General features: G+C 45.6%; 1 protein-coding gene across 2 annotated transcripts; it reads right to left on the reverse strand.

The window, feature by feature from the left end:
• Positions 1-660: 660 nt before the first annotated feature.
• On the reverse strand, positions 661-13,510 carry AK2 (adenylate kinase 2). 2 transcript variants are annotated; one of them, XM_083751909.1, is made up of 7 exons: positions 13,332-13,510; positions 11,099-11,224; positions 8,526-8,636; positions 6,733-6,827; positions 5,530-5,602; positions 4,357-4,552; positions 661-1,438 (listed from the first exon to the last, which is right to left on the reverse strand). In XM_083751909.1, exons 1-7 carry the CDS (start codon positions 13,437-13,439, stop codon positions 1,431-1,433), a joined length of 717 nt encoding a protein of 238 aa, XP_083608035.1. In that variant the 5' UTR covers positions 13,440-13,510; the 3' UTR covers positions 661-1,430. The 2 variants fall into 2 exon arrangements, with proteins under 2 accessions (XP_083608035.1, XP_083608034.1); XM_083751908.1 differs by lacking the exon at positions 661-1,438 and having other exon boundaries at positions 2,826-4,552.
• Between the last annotated feature and the right edge of the window lie 4,790 nt (positions 13,511-18,300).

Consider the following 18,300-nt stretch of genomic DNA (forward strand, 5'->3'; position numbering starts at 1 on the left):
ATTCAACCAAAAATCTTTGTTTGCAAATTTTTAGCACCCAACTCTAGTAGAATGAACATAGATGAGGTTGAGCTTAGGGAGACTTTATAAAAAGTATAAATAAAATCCCACTGATAAAGCTGTCAGGTGGGGAAGAGCCCAATTCCTAGCCTCAATGAGCTGAGGTTTTCCTTTCTACAAGTGTGCTGCAAGTGTCCAGCATTCTTTTCTCACAGTGGCCAACCAGATGCCTTTGAGAAGCCCTACCTGTGTGCAACAGTGCTCTCCCCGGCTGGCATTCCACACCCATCGTTATTCAGAACATCAGTACCTCCACCACTAAAGCGAAGCACAGACAAACATGTGGACACTTGACAAGTCCTGTCCTGTCCATAGCTAGGATCACAAACCTTGCTATCTGCAAGCCCCAAGTTAAATTTTCTCTTTGAAGTATCATTACTTCCTTTCCTGCCCCACCCCCCCCCCACTTAGAACACAGCTGGCTGTGGTTTATCCTTCTGGTTTCTCTCTTCAGGGTTCAGGTTTCTATCGGGGTTTAAATCTTCCCTGAAGCCTGTGCAGGACCTGAGACTTTGCAAGAGAAACAGGTCACAAAGAACTTGAGCCTATTGCTGCAACCAGCCTCCCACAGTTCCCCACACCCAAAATCAAGGGACAAAATTGTTCAGGTACAAAAGTGACAGCCATTTTTATTGAAGCAGCAAGTGGGCCCTAAAAGGATGGCAAGTAAAAGAACTGGAAACTGCAGTTGTTTGAGGGCAGGGGGAGTGTTCTTGGTTCTGATCTTTCAATATTTAAGTGAATACTACGCTGAACAGTAAAGCAGGCAGCACTGCCCCGTCCAGAAGGTGACGACTTTAGATGCCAATTGCTGATGCAGGAATTCTGCAGCATCTCTGCAGCGGGAGTGATTGAAAAAGCCGTTATACCTGAGGCCAAAATTGTCCACCCCAAGTGGAGGCTACGTGGAGAAAAGGCACAGCAGAAACAAGGACTTGGGCACAGCTGGAACTCCTGGGCTTAGAGAAGCCTTTGAGCGGATTTCTTGCAGTGCATAGTCTGCTAATTTCTGTGCTGTGCCTCCAGTGAACTTCCTAAATCACTGGGGCCATCCAGGGAAAAACAACTGGGTCCAAGATAGCTTCCCCTCCCTGCCAAGTTAATTTTCTACAATGCAACTGTCTAGAGTCAGAGCTATGGTGATATCCATCCTTTACAAGCCCATTTTAACACAACACAGTACACATTTTCCTCCCTAAATTCTGGTTTGACTTTCTTAAAACAAAATTCCTGTCAAGTTACCCCTTGTGCTTCCTTCCCCTTTCCTTGCCCTCCTTTCATTTGCCCCCTTGGCTTGAGGGCAAAAGGGTGAGGGTGATGAACATGCAGCATTCGATCGTGTTCTGTCCTGTCTCGTCCACCTCCTGGATTCATGCGGCTGAAATGAAGACAAAATATAAAAAAAGAGAAATGGTCCTTAAGAACTCAAAAGGAATACTTCTTTATGGCAGACAGAGGGGGGATAAGAAATCAAGGAGGGGGGGCTTGGGGTATTTAACACACTTGTGTATTGCCCTTCATAATATTTATCCCAGGGTAGCTTGCAATGCAAATTAAAAAAGAGCAATAAGGATGATGGTGGGTGGCGAACGGACTGGCAGCTGCAATGGAGCTAAATGGACTGGCTGTCCTTGTTGGGAAGTTCTTGTTCTTAGGCTCTCTTAATAAAACCTCCATCCCCTACAGGAAAACTAGCTCTCCCTTCACTATTAGATTATAACCGCCTTCCTTTAGAAGGCCTCAGAGGATTCCCAGTGTACAGACCAAAGCTGCTTACGCTCAAGGGATTGTTCATAATCTTAAACTAACAAGGCACCATCATTTTCTCAGAGACAGCAACAAAAGCAAGCCTTGGACCAGGTGATTTGCAAGCTTGATTCAGCTGCATCCGTCTCCAAGCAAAGCCACGCAATCTGTGCCCCCAGAAACCTAAGCACCTTAGTAGAGTTCTCTGTTTGAATAAGAGATTAAGGCAAGAGCAGCCATAGGTTGGTTGCAAACAGGAAAGGGCTGCAACCCCATGGGATGAATGGGTCTTTTTAAAATCACAAATTCTGTGAAATGGGCTTCCTCTTGGAAAGAGATTATCTTTTCAATAAATCACCATTTTGAGAAGGTGTAATCAAGTCCCATTCTTTTGAATCCCATGAGAAAATACCATCAAACATCAGTTCTGAGAAAAACTTTACAAAAACAAAACAAAACATTTTGAGGGGTGAGAATGGTATGTCTCCCCAGTGCCATCAGATAATATAGTGAGACAAGGCAATTTAGATTTCAGGACTGTTATCAGGCCATCAAACAAGCAAATATTTTCGACTAAACTACATAATTTCCATTGTGAATTTTCTTTTTTCAAAGCTGCAAAATGCCTCTTAATATACTCTGCAGTTCAATGGGTTAAAGTGTTCTTCTCACTGCTGCGTTTCTTGCGCAGCGAAATACTATTTCAGCCTATTTAATCAAAAAAGGAGCACAGGTCTTTCAGAAGAGTCATTTGGGAACAAAAATGCATTTAAGAACAATGTAAGAACAATTAAAGGAAGGATAAAAAGAGAGAAGTGGAAAAAGACAAGGACACAGGTCAGTGGACAGGCACAATGACTTCCCTCCCCCCCCACCCACCCGCCAAGGGCACTCTATACTTTACAGTCCCTGATCTATCAAGTCAGCTACACATACACAAGGACAAGAGAGCTGGAAGGTTGTGAGGCTAACTGGCAGATATAAATGTGACCCCAGAGGTAGGCAGCAACATCCACGCATGCTAGAATTTGCACCTTTATTGTGTTGCAGCAAAATAGGAAAAGACCCCGGCAGCCACAAGAGCCAGGTGAAGGCGAGCAATGTAGCTGTAAGCTGGCATGATGAGCCCCGCAGATGGAAGCACATTATGAAATCAGAGTTCCCTCCCCCACCCTCTGCACGCCAGCAACATTGCCGCTCATCTCAAGAAAACTCAAGTGCATCTCAAGCATATCACAAAGGCAGGTCAAGTTTGAATGAGAACAACAAGGCTGCTTCAAAGCAAGATTGCAAAGTGGAGAGCAGGGGCTCCATTTCCATATCACCTCACTGAAAGGCAAGAACAGGCTCACTTCCAGCCAGCCTTCCCCAGCCTGGTGCCCCCTGCCTCCATGTTATTTTGGAGTACAACTCGCGTCAGTTCCAGCCATGCTGAGAGTTGCAGTCCACACCATCTGGAGGGCACCAGGTTGAAAAAGGCTGCCTTAGCGGAATACAAAGTCAATTCTCATGAATAAATTAAGTGTGCCAGTAATACAGGGCAACAGCATCCAGGCTCTGCCAGACCATTGTTAAGTGGGTTTTCAGTTTCTTCACCACAAATACAATCTGGCCCACATTCTGGCGCCACTGCTAACCTGCCAGAGGAAGGTAAATGGGAGGGAGTGTTGATTGTCTTGCACCTTTGCCCCACGGTGGCATAATTCAGCACAAAGCCTAGGAACCCTCCGTCTGCATTCTCACCTTGTCAAACCAGTCCTCATTTTGCCATCTTATGCAAGTTATGGCTTGTACATTAATATACTAAGCCACAAGCACACACACAAAACTTATGAAGAAGTTATGCAGAGTAGATGCTTCCACATATGGGCTTCCTATTTCAGGCTTTCATCATGAAGTTGTAGAAGTATGGGATATGCACCGCACTTCCAGTGATGTGCTGGTTGTAGAGTTTCCGCTTGGCCCGTGGAAGAACAGGATGTGCCCATGTCTCTTCACACAGGTGCACACATCTGTGCTGCTTTTGCACACCCCCTCTTTAAGCTGACATGGCATTTAATTTCCTGCAGTTTTAGAGCCAAGGACTCAGGACAAGGCCAGCCAGCAACTTTGCTTCCCGCCCACAGCCGCTAGTTTGTGACCTTCAGAACTCCTACAACATCGCACCAGGCCACCCGACATGTAGGCGGAACAGGAGAAGCGGCAGCAATTTTCCAGTTTAACCCTGTCACCAAGATGAGTAGCAGAGCGCTTTCACTTTTGACTGAACAGGCGCAGCAGCCTAGTTCCCAGGTTCCGGAAAGTGGAGCGTGAAGCCGCTGCGCCCCCTGCAGGCCACCTGCACACAGCCCACAAGCTCTTCAAAAAATATATGCATACAAATCGGAGAAAGCGCGGCATTTCCGTTTAATGGACAGTATATAAACAGCCTTCCTCCCTTGCAGCTTGATACCTCTCCTACAGAGCTTGCTCTTGCAGACCCCAGAAGACAGGAAAGGAGAAGGAAGCATCAGACAGGAGAGCCTTAAACAAACATAACCAGGTCTTTACATGTTGCTTTTGAGAAAGCTGCCAGGATGCTGGCAAAAACCACATCAGGGGACTGGGAAGCATCCACAGCCGTATGGATCCCACGCCTGCTATAGTAGTTAACCAGCGGCGACGTCTGGGTGTGGTAAGCCTGCAGACGAGTCTTCAAAGCTCCTTCGTTGTCATCTGACCGGCGTATCAAGGGCTCCCCGGTGACCTAACCAAGAGCAAGACATAAAAGCAGGGGCAGCTGGTGATTTGGACAGCAACACCCGTGCCACCTCTGAACACTGGCCATGCTCATCATAGCAGGCCAAAAGGACCAAAACTTCAGGATACTGCAAGACGCGAGAGCTGTAAAAAGCCTTAGCAAGCTTAAAACCTGATGCTACTAGCTTGATGACTCCCAGGAAATCTCAGGGGCTATTCCAGTTTCCATCAGAGCCAGCCCAAGATATCTGGTGTTCCAAGCACCTAAACTGTCCAACTTAGGAGGTGCCCCCCATTATTCCTTGTACTGTGGCAGAGAATGCTGGGATTCAAACTCTGCCTAGGGCACTTTGCATTAAAAGGGGGGGCAGCATAATTCTGTCCTCTCATTTTGCATAATTTGTTTTGAAGTATTTTGTTTAATTTATTTTGGTGCTGCTAACCATTGGAAGGGACCAGAAGCTATTCCACTCCCTCAACCAGTGGAAATATTATTTCAGTCTTCCCTTTGGATACTGAGATGTTGCCTACACAGTTTCAAGCAGTCTTTCACAGCCAGGAAGGCAGGGGTCAAATACGTGCCCCCACTGCTGCAAGACACTGGCCAGGCTCTGGTGAGTGAAACAGTCCCACAGGTTCTGCTTTGGATAACCCCTCCCACTCAGCCCAACAATTCTGCAGAAGCTAGAGGTATGTTCAGATCTGCACTTCTGATTTGATTAAACTGCAAAATTATCAGAGGATTCTAAGTCTAAAAGCAATATCCATAAAGTCAATTGGGAATTCAGTTTTGGTTCTGAATGAATGACCCAGTCAAGACTTAACTGCAGACTGAAGCCACAGCAAGACCATTTTTAAAAATTACAGTATTAAATTAAAATAAATTAAGTAAGTCTATCCAGCCTACTGAAGGCATCACAGAGCAATCAAATGCATATTGAATGGAGCGCCAAAAGGGAAAATCAAAATGGGAAGGTTACATACATCATCCTTCATGTGGACCTTAGGAGGATTGAATTCCTCATGGTATGAGCGGCCACTTGCTGGGTGGATGAGCCTGAAAGACACCACAGCAGTCAGTCGAGTGCATTTCAGAGCAGGTCCAGGGGAGGAGTTATAGAGGAGAATTTTCTTCAGAACTAGGACTACAAGCATTTGGATCAGGCATTAGTGCTGATGCTGCAGCATCAATGAATCTAAACAGGTGGTCAGTCCTTGGATGGAGACCACTGTTGTTGTTTTTTAATTAAAAAACACCTGTATTTATATCCCACCTTTCTTCCATCAGAGAACACAAGATGACAACTCAGGATTCCTCTATCCAGACTAACCATATTTAAAACCCTCTTAGGTTCAATGTATAGCTATGAAATAAGTTTTAAACGGGGTGTGGAGGGGAGACACCATAGCAGAGGTAGGGAACCTGTGGCACTCCAGATGTTGGTGGGAATCCTGCTCCCATCAGCTTCAGAAAACAACATTGCAGAATGCATCATGTGCCCTCAGACAGTGCCCTGGGACCTGTTCTCCAGAACAGGAGTTGCCAGTGTGGTGCCCATGGGTGCAAAGGTGTCACTGCCTCTTCCGTTATGAGATGGTAAGCAGGGCTAGTGGAGGTTGTACATGGAGCGGAAGGAGGAAGCTGGAGGAGTGGCACTCTATCCCACTTCCTCCTTCAGCTTTATGTGTTTTTCAATGCTCAGGTTAATTCTACTGGATCCAACTTTTAACCAGCTCCCTTGGAAAAGCACGCTTTCTCTCTTTCTGTCTCTTATGGTGTGTGTGTGTGTGTGTGTGTGTGTGTGTGTGTGCTAGATTTGCAGGAGGGGAGAGATAAGTGGCCAGAAGAGATTGTACCCATGGCACTCACTCAAAAACACCAATGTTCCCACAGGCTTATAAAGGTTGGTGACACCTGCTGTAGAATACGCAGAACAAAAACATAAACTTTAATGGGGGGAGTGAGCAGAAGACATGTACTTTTTCAACAAAGGGTTTCTTTGTGATTCTCATTAGCACTGCAATCAAGAGCTATCTGCTCCCCACACATTGCACAACACTGCACTCCTAGCTTTGTTTTATAAAGATTGTAACATGCAGCACCTAGCTTTTCTGAGTGGCTCAGCATATGGAAACACCCTTCTCCACCCCCCCACCCCAGTTTCCCCCAAAGGAAGTGGCGGTTACCGTCCAGTGATTCTCCGGATGAGTAAGGAGTCAGCAACACTGAATTCAATGACAGAATCTAGTTTCTCTTTTCTCTTTTCCATGAGCTCATCCAGCTGCAGCATTTTAAGAGAATGGAAAGAAGAACTACTTTTAAAATGCACAGAATGAGTGGATTCAGGCCTAATAAAATCTCCTCTGAAACAAGAAAAATGAAGGTAGCTGGACCCTCAGCAGGCCTGGAGCTCAGCAATGGAGCCCAAACTGAGCCATTCCAAAATAATGATCTCCATCTATGCGCCCACATTTTTCCAAAGAGAATATACACCTCCTCCCACTTTACTGTGGAGTGTTACAAAATAGCTCCCTTCTGTAGTTTGCAATCCACTTCATCAGATGCAGAAGTACTGGCCTTAGTTGTAACTCATGGTTGCTGGGGAAGGGAGTGTGTGGTCTTTGCCAGCAGTGAGGTCAAAATAAAGTGAAAGGGATAAGTATGTCATTAACAGTGACCATTCAGAAAATTAAGTTGTTGCCGATAACACAGACATCCTGGGCTTTGACAAGCCAATTAACACATGCCCTGTGATAAATATCCTTTGTACAATAAGTGTTGCCAGGGTCCAGACCTGGTGGCAAACCCAGATGCCAGCTCTGTCCTTGTTTCTACTCTAGCAACACAGTCACAGTAACTTCCAATGTCAAAGGTTCATTCACTTGTTCATCTTCCAGTTTGCTACATGTGGTCCTCTGGCAGCAATGCTCTTCTGCATTCTACATAGCCAAGCTCAACAGAAAAGAAGAAATGGATGCAAACCTGACATCAGAAATGGAAATATACAAAAATCAGCAGGGGAACATTTCAACTTCTCAGTGCACTCTGTGTTCCGACCAATATTTGTCCTACTCAGGCTAGTCTCGTTGAAATTAATGGACATGACCAGCTTAGGTTCTATGAGTAGAAATTACTTAGCTACCATCTTATATAACTTACCTTAAGGCAGCTATGGTGAAACAATTCATCAAGAGGTTTGATGCCATTGGTCACGGGCTACACCAGGACAAAGGATTTTAAAATCACACTACATGTGTTAACCAAGAGCAGGATGTCTGCACCATCAGCAAGTGTTTTGTTTTGTTTTGTTGGTTGGTTAATGGCCAATATAAACCTGGGACGCAGGTGGCGCTGTGGGTTAAAGCCTCAGTGCCTAGGACTTGCCGATTGAAAGGTCGGCGGTTCGAATCCCTGCGGCGGGGTGCGCTCCCGCTGCTCGGTCCCAGCGCCTGCCAACCTAGCAGTTCGAAAGCACCTCCGGGTGCAAGTAGATAAATAGGGACCGCTTACCAGCGGGAAGGTAAACGGCGTTTCCGTGTGCAGCTCTGGCTCACCAGATGCAGCTTTGTCACGCTGGCCACGTGACCCGGAAGTGTCTCCGGACAGCGCTGGCCCCTGGCCTCTTGAGTGAGATGGGCGCACAACCCCAGAGTCTGTCAAGACTGGCCCGTACGGGCAGGGGTACCTTTACCTTTACCTTTACCTTTTAATGGCCAATATTAGTAACATATGTACTTTTCTGCTTTTCATTTCATTTTATCCTCAAGTGTTTACAGTTACGCACACACACCTGAACTCTGGATAACACTTCATCTGATGAAGTGGGCTGTTGACCATGCAACCTTCTGCCACGATAAATCTTTAAAGTGCCACAATGCTCTTGCTTGGTTCTGCTGCCACAGACTAATTTAGTGGCACTCCTGGAAACTCTTATCCCCAATCTTAGAAGATCCAAGGGCAGGTATCAGGAATCACGTACCATCTCTGCTTGTCGCACTGTGCGAGGAAACCCATCCAAAAGGAAACCATTCTTGCAGGAGGGCGTCTCCAGGTTTTTGTCAATCAGCTCCACCACCATTTCATCACTCACCTTACAATTTGGAGTGGGATGGGGGGGGAGAGAGAGAGAGAGAGAGAGAGAGAGAGAGAGAGAGACACGAAAATGAAGTCTTGATACAGTGTCACCAGCATGTCAAACATGCTTACCCTACCCACAATACCTTTTTATTCCAAGAAGTCCTTGTGGCTATAAAGTAAGTTTGAAACTAGAAGTGCAAACACACTAAAGGATCAGAAAACAAGAAGGCAGAAAGGATAGCTTTAAGACCTTGTGTTGCACTCAGGATATCCCAGTTTATGCAACGGCTAGTGCAATATTGCACCTTTGATTTCAAAAGAGGAGCCACAGAACAAAAGCAACATCCCCACAATTGCAAGCCCTCTCTATTCAAAGTGCGCCACAGCACAGAAATTGTGCAGCCTGAATGTGGCTGGGGGTGGAAGAGGACTGTCAGTGTCAAGCGTCAGTGCTCTGGTGTTCCTACTCCCAGCTAAAAATTGAACTAAGTGATCTTACGATCCTTCCCACCTATAACTTTCATGAAAGCTTCAGATTTTAAATTTCCATTTATTCCTATGCACCAGAAATACATATATAAGTTTCTGATGTAGTTCTCAGTACTGAAAAAGCTACTGTTATCACCCATCTCAAGACCTGGGTGTGGTATGCAGTCAACGCAGCTTATTGGCTCCAGGTAAAAAAAACGCATTATCTAGAATATCCAGCCATGCCCACAGTGCTCTTGGATGTCTTAGGCCAGTGATAATCACAGTGGTGGCTTGAACGGAACAGATAAGCATTATCCATCACAGCCATGCTCTAAAACTGTAACTCTGAACAAAGTCTTGTTTGGAAGGCCACCAGCTTTGACACAACAAAATGCAGACAAACAGAAGCCATCCACATGCAACCCTAACCATGTCAATGAAGAAGTAAATCCTATTCGATTCAATAGGGCTCACAATGGGGCTATCTGTTTAGCCCATTTTAGTGTTGGCTAAGCTCTAAAATCTTCCTGGATTTTTAACTGTGTATTGACAAATGTACTTTTTTCTGACTGACGGTCGAATAAAAGGTTGATGATGATGAATAGGGCTCACAGTCCTAAGTGAGGTTAGGACTGTGGTCCTAGACACCAAGTCTTGGTCTAAAGATGTCTACAAAGCAAACAGAGAGGGCAAAAAGGCATCTTTTATCAGTTCAGCTGCTGGCATAAAACTGGAATATGTACACGTTGATCCAAAGTATTATTTTTAAAAGGTCAAACAGCAGCTAAATGACCTAAATTAAAATGACAGAGGTGCATTTGCAAACCTGGTACCCTTCTGATGTTTTGACTGGGGCTGACAGATGTAGAGGTCCAAAACATCTGGAGGGCACCAGACTAGCAAAGACTAGTCTAGACTATTGCTAGTTCAAATATTTTTTGTTGCTTCAAATAATGTCCTTTCATTTTATCACATGTGGTGGGAGTGTAAGAAAGTGAAATGCTTTTGGGAAATGATTTATAATGAGATGAAAAAAAATGTTGAGATATACTTTTGTTAAGAAACCAGAAGCATTGTTACTAGGTATATTAGGGAATGATGTTGAAAAGAAAGATATGAAGTTATTTAGATATGCAACAACAGCAGCCAGAATTTTGTTGGCCCAAAGATGGAAATAGGAAGAAATGCCAACGAGGTAAGAATGGAGAATGAAACTGATGGAATATGCAGAAATGGACAAATTAACGGGAAAAAGTCAAAACCAACGCGATCAGAGATTCACCGAGGACTGGAATAAATTTACAGAGTATATCAAAACTGTGTGTGATCAGGAAATAACGCTTGTTGGATTTCAAGAAGCCCTGTGAAAAGAATAGATAGGAATGTCGCTTAAAAGAGAAGATAAAATAAGGATTGTTAAAGTGCAACATAAATTTAGGAAATGTGAGAAGTTGACACTGACCAGGAAAGGATGGAGATGGACGGAAAGGAAGACATAAAACATTTGCTTCCCACCAATTCTTCCTAGTTTGTAAGCTAGACTGCTTTTATCACAGCAATCAGGAAATCTAAACTGTACGATGAAAAATTTAAAAGGTAAAGAGGCACTCAAATTTCTTTAGCCAGGAACGCCGGGAAAACTACTTGAACAAAAAAGAAAAGAAGGCAATGCAATTGGAACACCAAGCCTCACTTCCTGCAACCAGTTCATAAATCAAAATCCATGCCCAGGGCGATGTGTGACACAACTCCACCGGGCGGTGTGCTGAACGTGTCCACAGAGGTTCTGTGCTCAACTCCAAAACTCCGTGGACACGTTCAGCACACCACCGTTTCCAAATGGTTTCCAATTCTCAGTCACATAAATCAGAGGCCAAAGAACAGCATTACAGCATCAGCTGGTGCCAATACTCAATTTACAGAGCAGTTTCCAAAACCATAGAAGCTATTTAAAGGATATGGCCAAAGGGAATGGCTCAGTGGCAACGACCCCTCTGTACCTACCAGCTTTCCAGCATCCATCGTCTGCTTCAGCTTTTTGCCCAGTGGCGAGCCAGAAGCCACCATAGCTCTCAACATGTCGCCTGTCGCCAAGTGACACACACAATAGGCCTCAGCTAGCCGAGGGGCCTGCACGGGAAAGAACAAAGGAAACTTTAGGGGGAAATTCACAGAGCAGCAACTGTAGGAAATAATTTTGGTGCATATAATTAAATTACATAGAAAATATGTTCACATGACCACTACAATACGGTAGAAGCTTTACTGTGCCAGGTGTGTGAATGTACTTTTTGCACTAAAGCCTGCAGTGAAAGTTGGACCACTGAGTCCATCTAGCTTTGTTCTCTCCCAGCCCTACATGGAGATGCTGGAGATTGAACCTGGGACCTCCTGCATGCACAGATGCTCTACTATGGCCCTTCCCCTGTTGGAAGAAGGAAGCCTGGATTATAAGAATTGCTTTGGGGAATAAACAACGACTCAGTGGTGTCAGAGATTGCTAGTGAGAAAGGGATGCAGGATGAGCGTGTGAGGGAAGAAATGGAAACCCCAGTAAGAACCAAGAAGCAAGTAAGGGAAGGCAAAGATGGCCCTAGAACAGCTCTGGATAATTTATACTGGATTTTAGGATTAATTGAGTCATAGAACCAGTAGAGACCTAGGAGGTCACCTAGTCCAATGCTTTTCAGCTGTCTCCATATGTTGCTGGACTACAAACTCCCAGCACCTCTGACCACCGACTACTAAACTATCTGGGGATGATGGGAGCTGTGGTCCAACAACCTCTGAAGGTCAATCTAGTCCAACCGCTTTTCAATGCAGGATGCAACTACTTCATTTGTGACTGGCAGATATACAGTATCTGCTTAAATGCCTCCAATGAAGGAGATTCCGCAACCTCCCAAAGCATTCCTCTTAGGAAGTCTCTCCAAAAGTGTAGTTAAAATCTTTCCCCCTGAAACTTCCACCCCTTGGTTTTAGTCCTGCCCTCTGGAATAATGGAGAACAAGTTTGCTCCTCCAAACTTTGAACTTCCATCCCCCTCAAATGCATCAGAGTGAAAGTCCTTCTCCGCTCTGATCAGATATGCTAACATGTTTCCTAAATTGTTGATAACTGAAGCACACTCCCTCCTGCATTAAAACTGGGAAGCCCACTTCACTCATACAGGGATTTTCCTTTTCACAGACACTGAGGACAACCTCCTCCGATGAGCACTTCTTGCAGCAGGGCAGCCATTCCTTCAGGGCATGCTACTTTGCCCAGGCCCACAGTTTTTATACACTAAAGAATGCTGATGGTTTTTAGACAGGCAAGCAGCTGAAAGCCAGTTTTGCAAGAAATTATTTCAGACATGTGATAGTGCCCCACCCAGCACTGTACAAAGGGCAAGCTGCTTGGCTTGCAACAGAGCAGAACATAGATTAGTTGGGGCAAAGGAGAGAAATGGTTTTTTCACACAGCAAATAAAGTCCTACTCCAAACAACTTTCTGTTTTTGACACCCCAGCTTTAAATGCAGCGGCTTACATATGCTGCAACATCTGAGGCTGTACATCTTCCACAGGAAGTAAACCTCCCTCCACAACATGGGATAGAAAAAAGTCCCCACAGAGACACTGTGCTTCACAAACCCCTTTCTTTCTTTCAGAGTATGGGCATGTGTTGTGTAGTGGTTAGTTTCAGACTAGGCCTTGGGAGCCAGGCTTCAAATCCCTGCTCAACCATGAAGCTCACTGGATGACCTTGAGCCAGCCATTGCCTCCCAGTCTAGCCTACCCACCTAATAGGGTTGTTGTGGGGATTTAATGAGGAGGGGGAGAAGCACTAAATAAATAAATCTCACCCTACGCAACAGCTACTCCTGGCTATGGCAGTTTTGCTCAAAACTAAACAAAAAACTCGGCAGTTACGTTTAAAGTAGTACTAAAGCCCTACAAAGCAGGAACTTGCGGCAAAGTCCTACTCATTCGGGGGCGGGGGGACTTGCTGGAATAAAAATGTTTCCGGGAAATGTCCTGCGCTGGAAAGGGGGTCCCTGCACAGCCTGGGAATCCCGGACTCCTGGGTTCCTTAGAGGAAGCGGGGAAGGGGCAAAGAGGGTCGACTGGGGACCACGCAGTGCGGCTGCTGGACCCTTCACAGCCAAACGGGAGAAAGAAAAGGGCAGGAGCGGGGGAACTGGGGAAGTTCCCTCGGGGAGGGGCTGGCAATCCCGGACGCCTGGGTCCCCTCACCTGGGTCCCCTTCCCCGCCCCAGGCGGCCCGAGCAGCACAGCCCGGATGCCTTTGCGGACCCCGCGGCCGAGGGTTCCTTCCGTCCCGCATTCCTTGCTCGGAGCCATCGCCGCGATCTTCCTTTGCCGCCTGACCCCGGAGAAGGCGTGCGGAGAGGGCCCGCCCCCTGCCGGGCCTCCCATTGGCCCGCGCTCCCGGTCCCGTCCCTGCATGGCGTCCCTGTCGCCCAATAGCCTCGGAACAGCGAGGGGAGTACTTGCTGCCGATTGGGGGACGCGAGGGTTGAAAGGGGAACGCGAAGTGGCTTAGCTGCGCCTGCGCGCTCTCAGCTGAGCGGCCACGTGTGAGGCTGTCTTTGGAAGGGTTTGTGCAGAGATAGGCAGTCAGTCGACCGGGCCGCCTCCTCTTCCCTGCAAATCTCGAGAATTAGCTCTTAGAATCATGGAATTGTAGAATTGTAAAGATGAAAGGGATCCCAAGGGTCATTTAGTCCAACCCCCTGCAATGGAGGAATCTCAGCTAAAGCGTCCATGACAGATGGGCATCTTGTTGCTGAGGAGGGTGGCGCTGTGGGCTAAAACACAGAGCCTCTTGGGCTTGCCGATCAGAAGATCGGCAGTTCGAATCCGCGCGCGACAGGGTGAGCGTGTTGCTTTGTTCTCGCTTCTGCTAACGTAGCAGTTCAAAAGCATGCCAGTGCAATAGATAAATAGGTACCGCTGCGGGGGGAGGTAGACAATGTTTCTGTGCACTATGGTTTCCATCACGGTGTGATGGAAGTGGTTTAATCATGCCCCGGAAACCTGTCTGGACAAACGCTGGCTCCTGGCTCCTTCGCCGCATCCCATAGAGTCTCCTTTGACTGGACCTTAAACATCCAGGGGTCCTCTATTATCACTATCACTGCTTTCATTGATGTTTTATAATATGTAAGTAGTTAAAAAAAAAGTATATGAAATCTGGTTAGCTAAGTAAATGGTGCTACTATATAAATGCTACTATAGCACCATCAAAGCGCATGGAGCTTTAGAGAAGGTGCGGATACACTGGGATCAACTAGATGGTTGATTTGTAAGAGAGGGTGTTTCTCATATTTATTTATTTTTGCATAACATGTACAATATGCATGAAAAGGGCATCAGAACAAATATACACCTTGTTGAAAAAGCAGGAACATAAAATTATCAAAAAGCAAAACTATTATAAGGCTACCAACAACTAATACTGAAGAAAAGAAAAGTTTGAAGGGCAAAAGGACATAGGGCCAAATCAAGTCAATATTGTTGGAATCTGTCTGTCTCGGAAGACAATGGAGATGTGCGCCTTTGGAGGGAATTCAGACTGCTGGAAGCCAAACTTGGCAAGAATGAGGTGATGGATAGCCTCAATGGGAAAGAGTTTTAACAAAAATATTTAAATACTTATTCCACCTATATATAAGGCCACTGAAATGAAGAAACCTGTGCAGCACTGGAGTTCTGTGTGAAACTGGTGAGGTCAGTTCAGTTCTGGTAGTGAAACCAAATTTATTGGCTTAGAATATGCTCAGAAGCACCCTGCCCTTTAATTCTAACTTCATGTCTTTTGCATCTGGTTCTGGTTGGTAGATCTTGGGATTCTAGTGGGAAAAAGCAGATTCTGTAAGCCTGAAATCTGCTCAACCCCTTACTTTGCATAATATAAAAAGACAGGTCTCTGTGTGAGATGTTTATAATTAATACTTTGCGGGCTTGAGAACATGTGGAGAGGGGAGGAGAAGCAGAACATTGTTTCTTATGCAAAAGGACCCAGGTTGAACTCCTGGCATTTCTAGGTAGGACTAAGGAAGACTCCTTCCTAAAACCCTGTAGAGACATGGTCAGCTGTTTTGGCCCTCTAGCTGTTTTGGGACTACAATTCCCATCATCCCTGACTACTGCTCCTGTTAGCTAGGGATGATGGGAGTTGTAGTCCAAAAACAGCTGGAGGGCCAAGTTTGGCCATGCCTGGTGTAGAACAAATTCCCATTGGCTCCAGCTGGATGTGCCTGATGGGAGAGGTAGTTCGTGGCAGAGGATCTCTGCCGCCAGCACTCAAATATTGGTGACCTTTGTGCCTTGAAGAACATGCAGTTAGCAACCAAGTGAGCATAGAGTCCATAGGTCTCCTCTTGTCCCATTTGTTTTAAAATAAAATTTTAAACCAGCCTGCCCCCACTCTTATCAGCCTTACCTGAGCTGTCTATGCTGACAGTGGCTGTTAGGAGTTGTAGCCTAAAACAGCTGGAGGACACTGGGTTGGGGAAGACTAATTTATATTCTGTAGACAACACAGCAGCAATCATTTTAAACAGTGAAATGAGGCCATTAACATTGAATGTAGCCATATTATTGTGGTCATTGTGGTGTTCTTTAATTTTAAAATATGCTACAATCCTATATGGGACTCTCTTGTGATCGTTTGTAGAAGCTTTGATGAATGCTTATAAATCAGGGATGCTCCCCCAGATAACCTTGGCAGGACGGTCAAGCACTCCTTTTGGATCTGTTTGGTTTTTGCCTTTGTTAATCTGAATGCAACCTTTCTTCAGTGGTATGTGGAGCGTTTATACGAAGTCACTGTTTGTGGTAAGCTCACCCTCTAATCCAGCCCTTAAGAGATTCAAGCACTTGCCAATCAATTCTTCAAAAATATGACTATTTGAACTATTTTCCAGACAAATTAGAAAGCATGGCATGTATAAAAACAAATTCAGGATCCTCCAGAACCACTGATTCAAGGCTAGGATGGCTGCATTGTTGGTTATTTTTGCTTGTTTCTCCAGATGTATCTTAAGGTCAAGAACTTGCCTTGAGATGAGAAGCAGAATAACCCTGTTATTGCTGGAAGATGGATTCATTTCTCCTTTCTGACAAAAATTCAAGGATGCTTTGTTAGTGCTGACAGTGGAATAGATAAACCCCTCAAAAGACATGGCTCAAAAGTTAAGCATTGAGTAGTACATCAGTTCTGACAGGCATAAATGGTTAGAGTCTTTGGCTATGACCTGGGAGAGACTAGGATTCAAATCCCTACTTCATCATGAAGTTCACTGGGTGACCTTGGACCAGTGACCATCTCTTAGCCTAACCAACCTAACAGGGTTGTTGTGAGGATGAAATGGGGAGGAGGAGAACAACCTTAAGCTCCTTGGAAGGTAGAAGTGGTATATAAATATAATAAATATTGTTTGTACACTTCATTGGGCTCTCAACAGTCTTTAAAATGTCTTAGAATTACAGTACAGTGGTACCTTGGGTTAAGTATTTAATTCGTTCCGGAGGTCTGTTCTTAACCTGAAACTGTTCTTAACCTGAAGCACCACTTTAGCTAATGGGGCCTCCTGCTGTTGCCGCGCCGCCGGAGCACGATTTCTGTTCTCATCCTGAAGCAAAGTTCTTAACCTGAGGTACTATTTCTGGGTTAGCGGAGTCTGTAACCTGAAGCATATGTAACCTGAAGTGTATGTAACCCAAGGTACCACTGTATAGAGTTGGAATGCATCCCTAGGGTCATTCCTGCAATGCAGAAATCCTGCCCACAACCATCCCTGGGGGGACTTGAACCACCAACTTTCTGGTTAACAGTCAGATGCATTGACCCCTTGCACTAAACGATCAACTGCAAGCATTTTCATTAATGCTTCCATCAACTGCATCTGCATCTGTTTGCATTGAAGCAAAGCAGTAGGTCTGAAGAAGAAGAAAAATATATTTTGCTTTTAGATTATGCTCACTTGAGTGACCCTCACAGAAGATGAATTTCCTTATGCACGTGTGAGAGGAAGAGCACCCTCAATTTCTGTGAATATAAGTATTGGCAACAGGTTTTTAAAAAAGAGAAAAACATTAACTCTTAGAAAACACCATGACTTTCTCTTCTTCCCCCAACCTCCAGCTGTTACACCAGGAGGATTACAGTAATTAAGCCAGGCTGTCAGCAGCACAGCACACAAATCCAGGCCAGGAAAAGCTTCATTCTGGTTACAGCCTCAAAACGACAGAATAGTGAAGGATTCCCTCCAGAGGTAATTTCGCAGCCACAGGAGGATTTTCTAGACCGCGGAAGGGAAGCAATGAACTACACCCATCCAGTGCTGTGCACTGCAGTCCTGATTCAGATAGGGTGGGCAGAGAGACAGCAGCATTGCAGCAGTTGCTGTTGAAAACCATAGTAAAATACACTGGGTGTAAAGTGTTAGTTGGCCCAACTGACACAAGGGAGGGCCAGTCAGGGGAGGCTGGCCATGATCCAGCAGATGGCCACATGCCCTCTTGGAGAAAGGCAAAAGGCAATAATAATATTGCCCTTCAACTACTGTGTTAGGAAACGCATGTGATTCTGCCCACCGCTAAAAGCTGGAGCCGGTAGGTTTTGGGGTGTGAGTGTGGCATATCAATCTCCTCCACACTAAACTGCTGTTTTACAATCAGGTGGTACATAAATTTTATAAAACAAGTCACCCAAACATCGTACCCTGGATTTGTGACCTGCGGCAGAGCTTTATTCAGCCTGGTCAGGAAGCTCACATTAAAGCAAATGCCTTCTTTGCAAGAGGAGAGGTGCTGGGGACCCAAAAGCCACATCCCTTGAGTTTGGGGAGCAAGAGAAAGGAACTTGCTGCCTCTTTCACAAGCCTAAGCAACTCATGCAGGTCAGACACAAGTCGAGCTTGACCCAAGCCAAGCGGCTGCCCCAGTGGCAGCACCAGAACCTCAGGCTCCCCTGTCACGTTGCAGGGCTGAAATTATTGGGCGGCATCGTGCAGCCATTTGGAGGGACACACAAATGTTTTGGAGACCAGCTCTGATCTATTTCAGTTCTGCTGGTTGGGAAAGCCATTCAACCACCAGCAGCAATAACACACATCCCCACCACACCCACATTAGCTTGTGAAAGTGACAGCTTCCCCCCTTCCCCAAACTCTGAGATTGTCCTCCATGCCTTGCC

The sequence above is a fragment of the Podarcis gaigeae genome (genome assembly GCF_964106915.1).
Source record: "Podarcis gaigeae genome assembly, chromosome: 8".
Classification (NCBI taxonomy): domain Eukaryota; kingdom Metazoa; phylum Chordata; class Lepidosauria; order Squamata; family Lacertidae; genus Podarcis; species Podarcis gaigeae.

Bases quoted from the DNA above. Each gene is read 5' to 3' on its own strand.
- AK2 (XM_083751908.1), bottom strand. From the start codon at position 13,439: ATGGCTCCGAGCAAGGAATGCGGGACGGAAGGAACCCTCGGCCGCGGG. The intron at 6,828-8,525 runs GTACGTGATTCC...AAAATGCTGCAG, and splicing joins CAGTGCGACAAGCAGAGATG to CTGGATGAGCTCATGGAAAA. The intron at 4,553-5,529 runs GTATGTAACCTT...GCTCTTGGTTAG, and splicing joins AGGTCCACATGAAGGATGAT to GTCACCGGGGAGCCCTTGAT.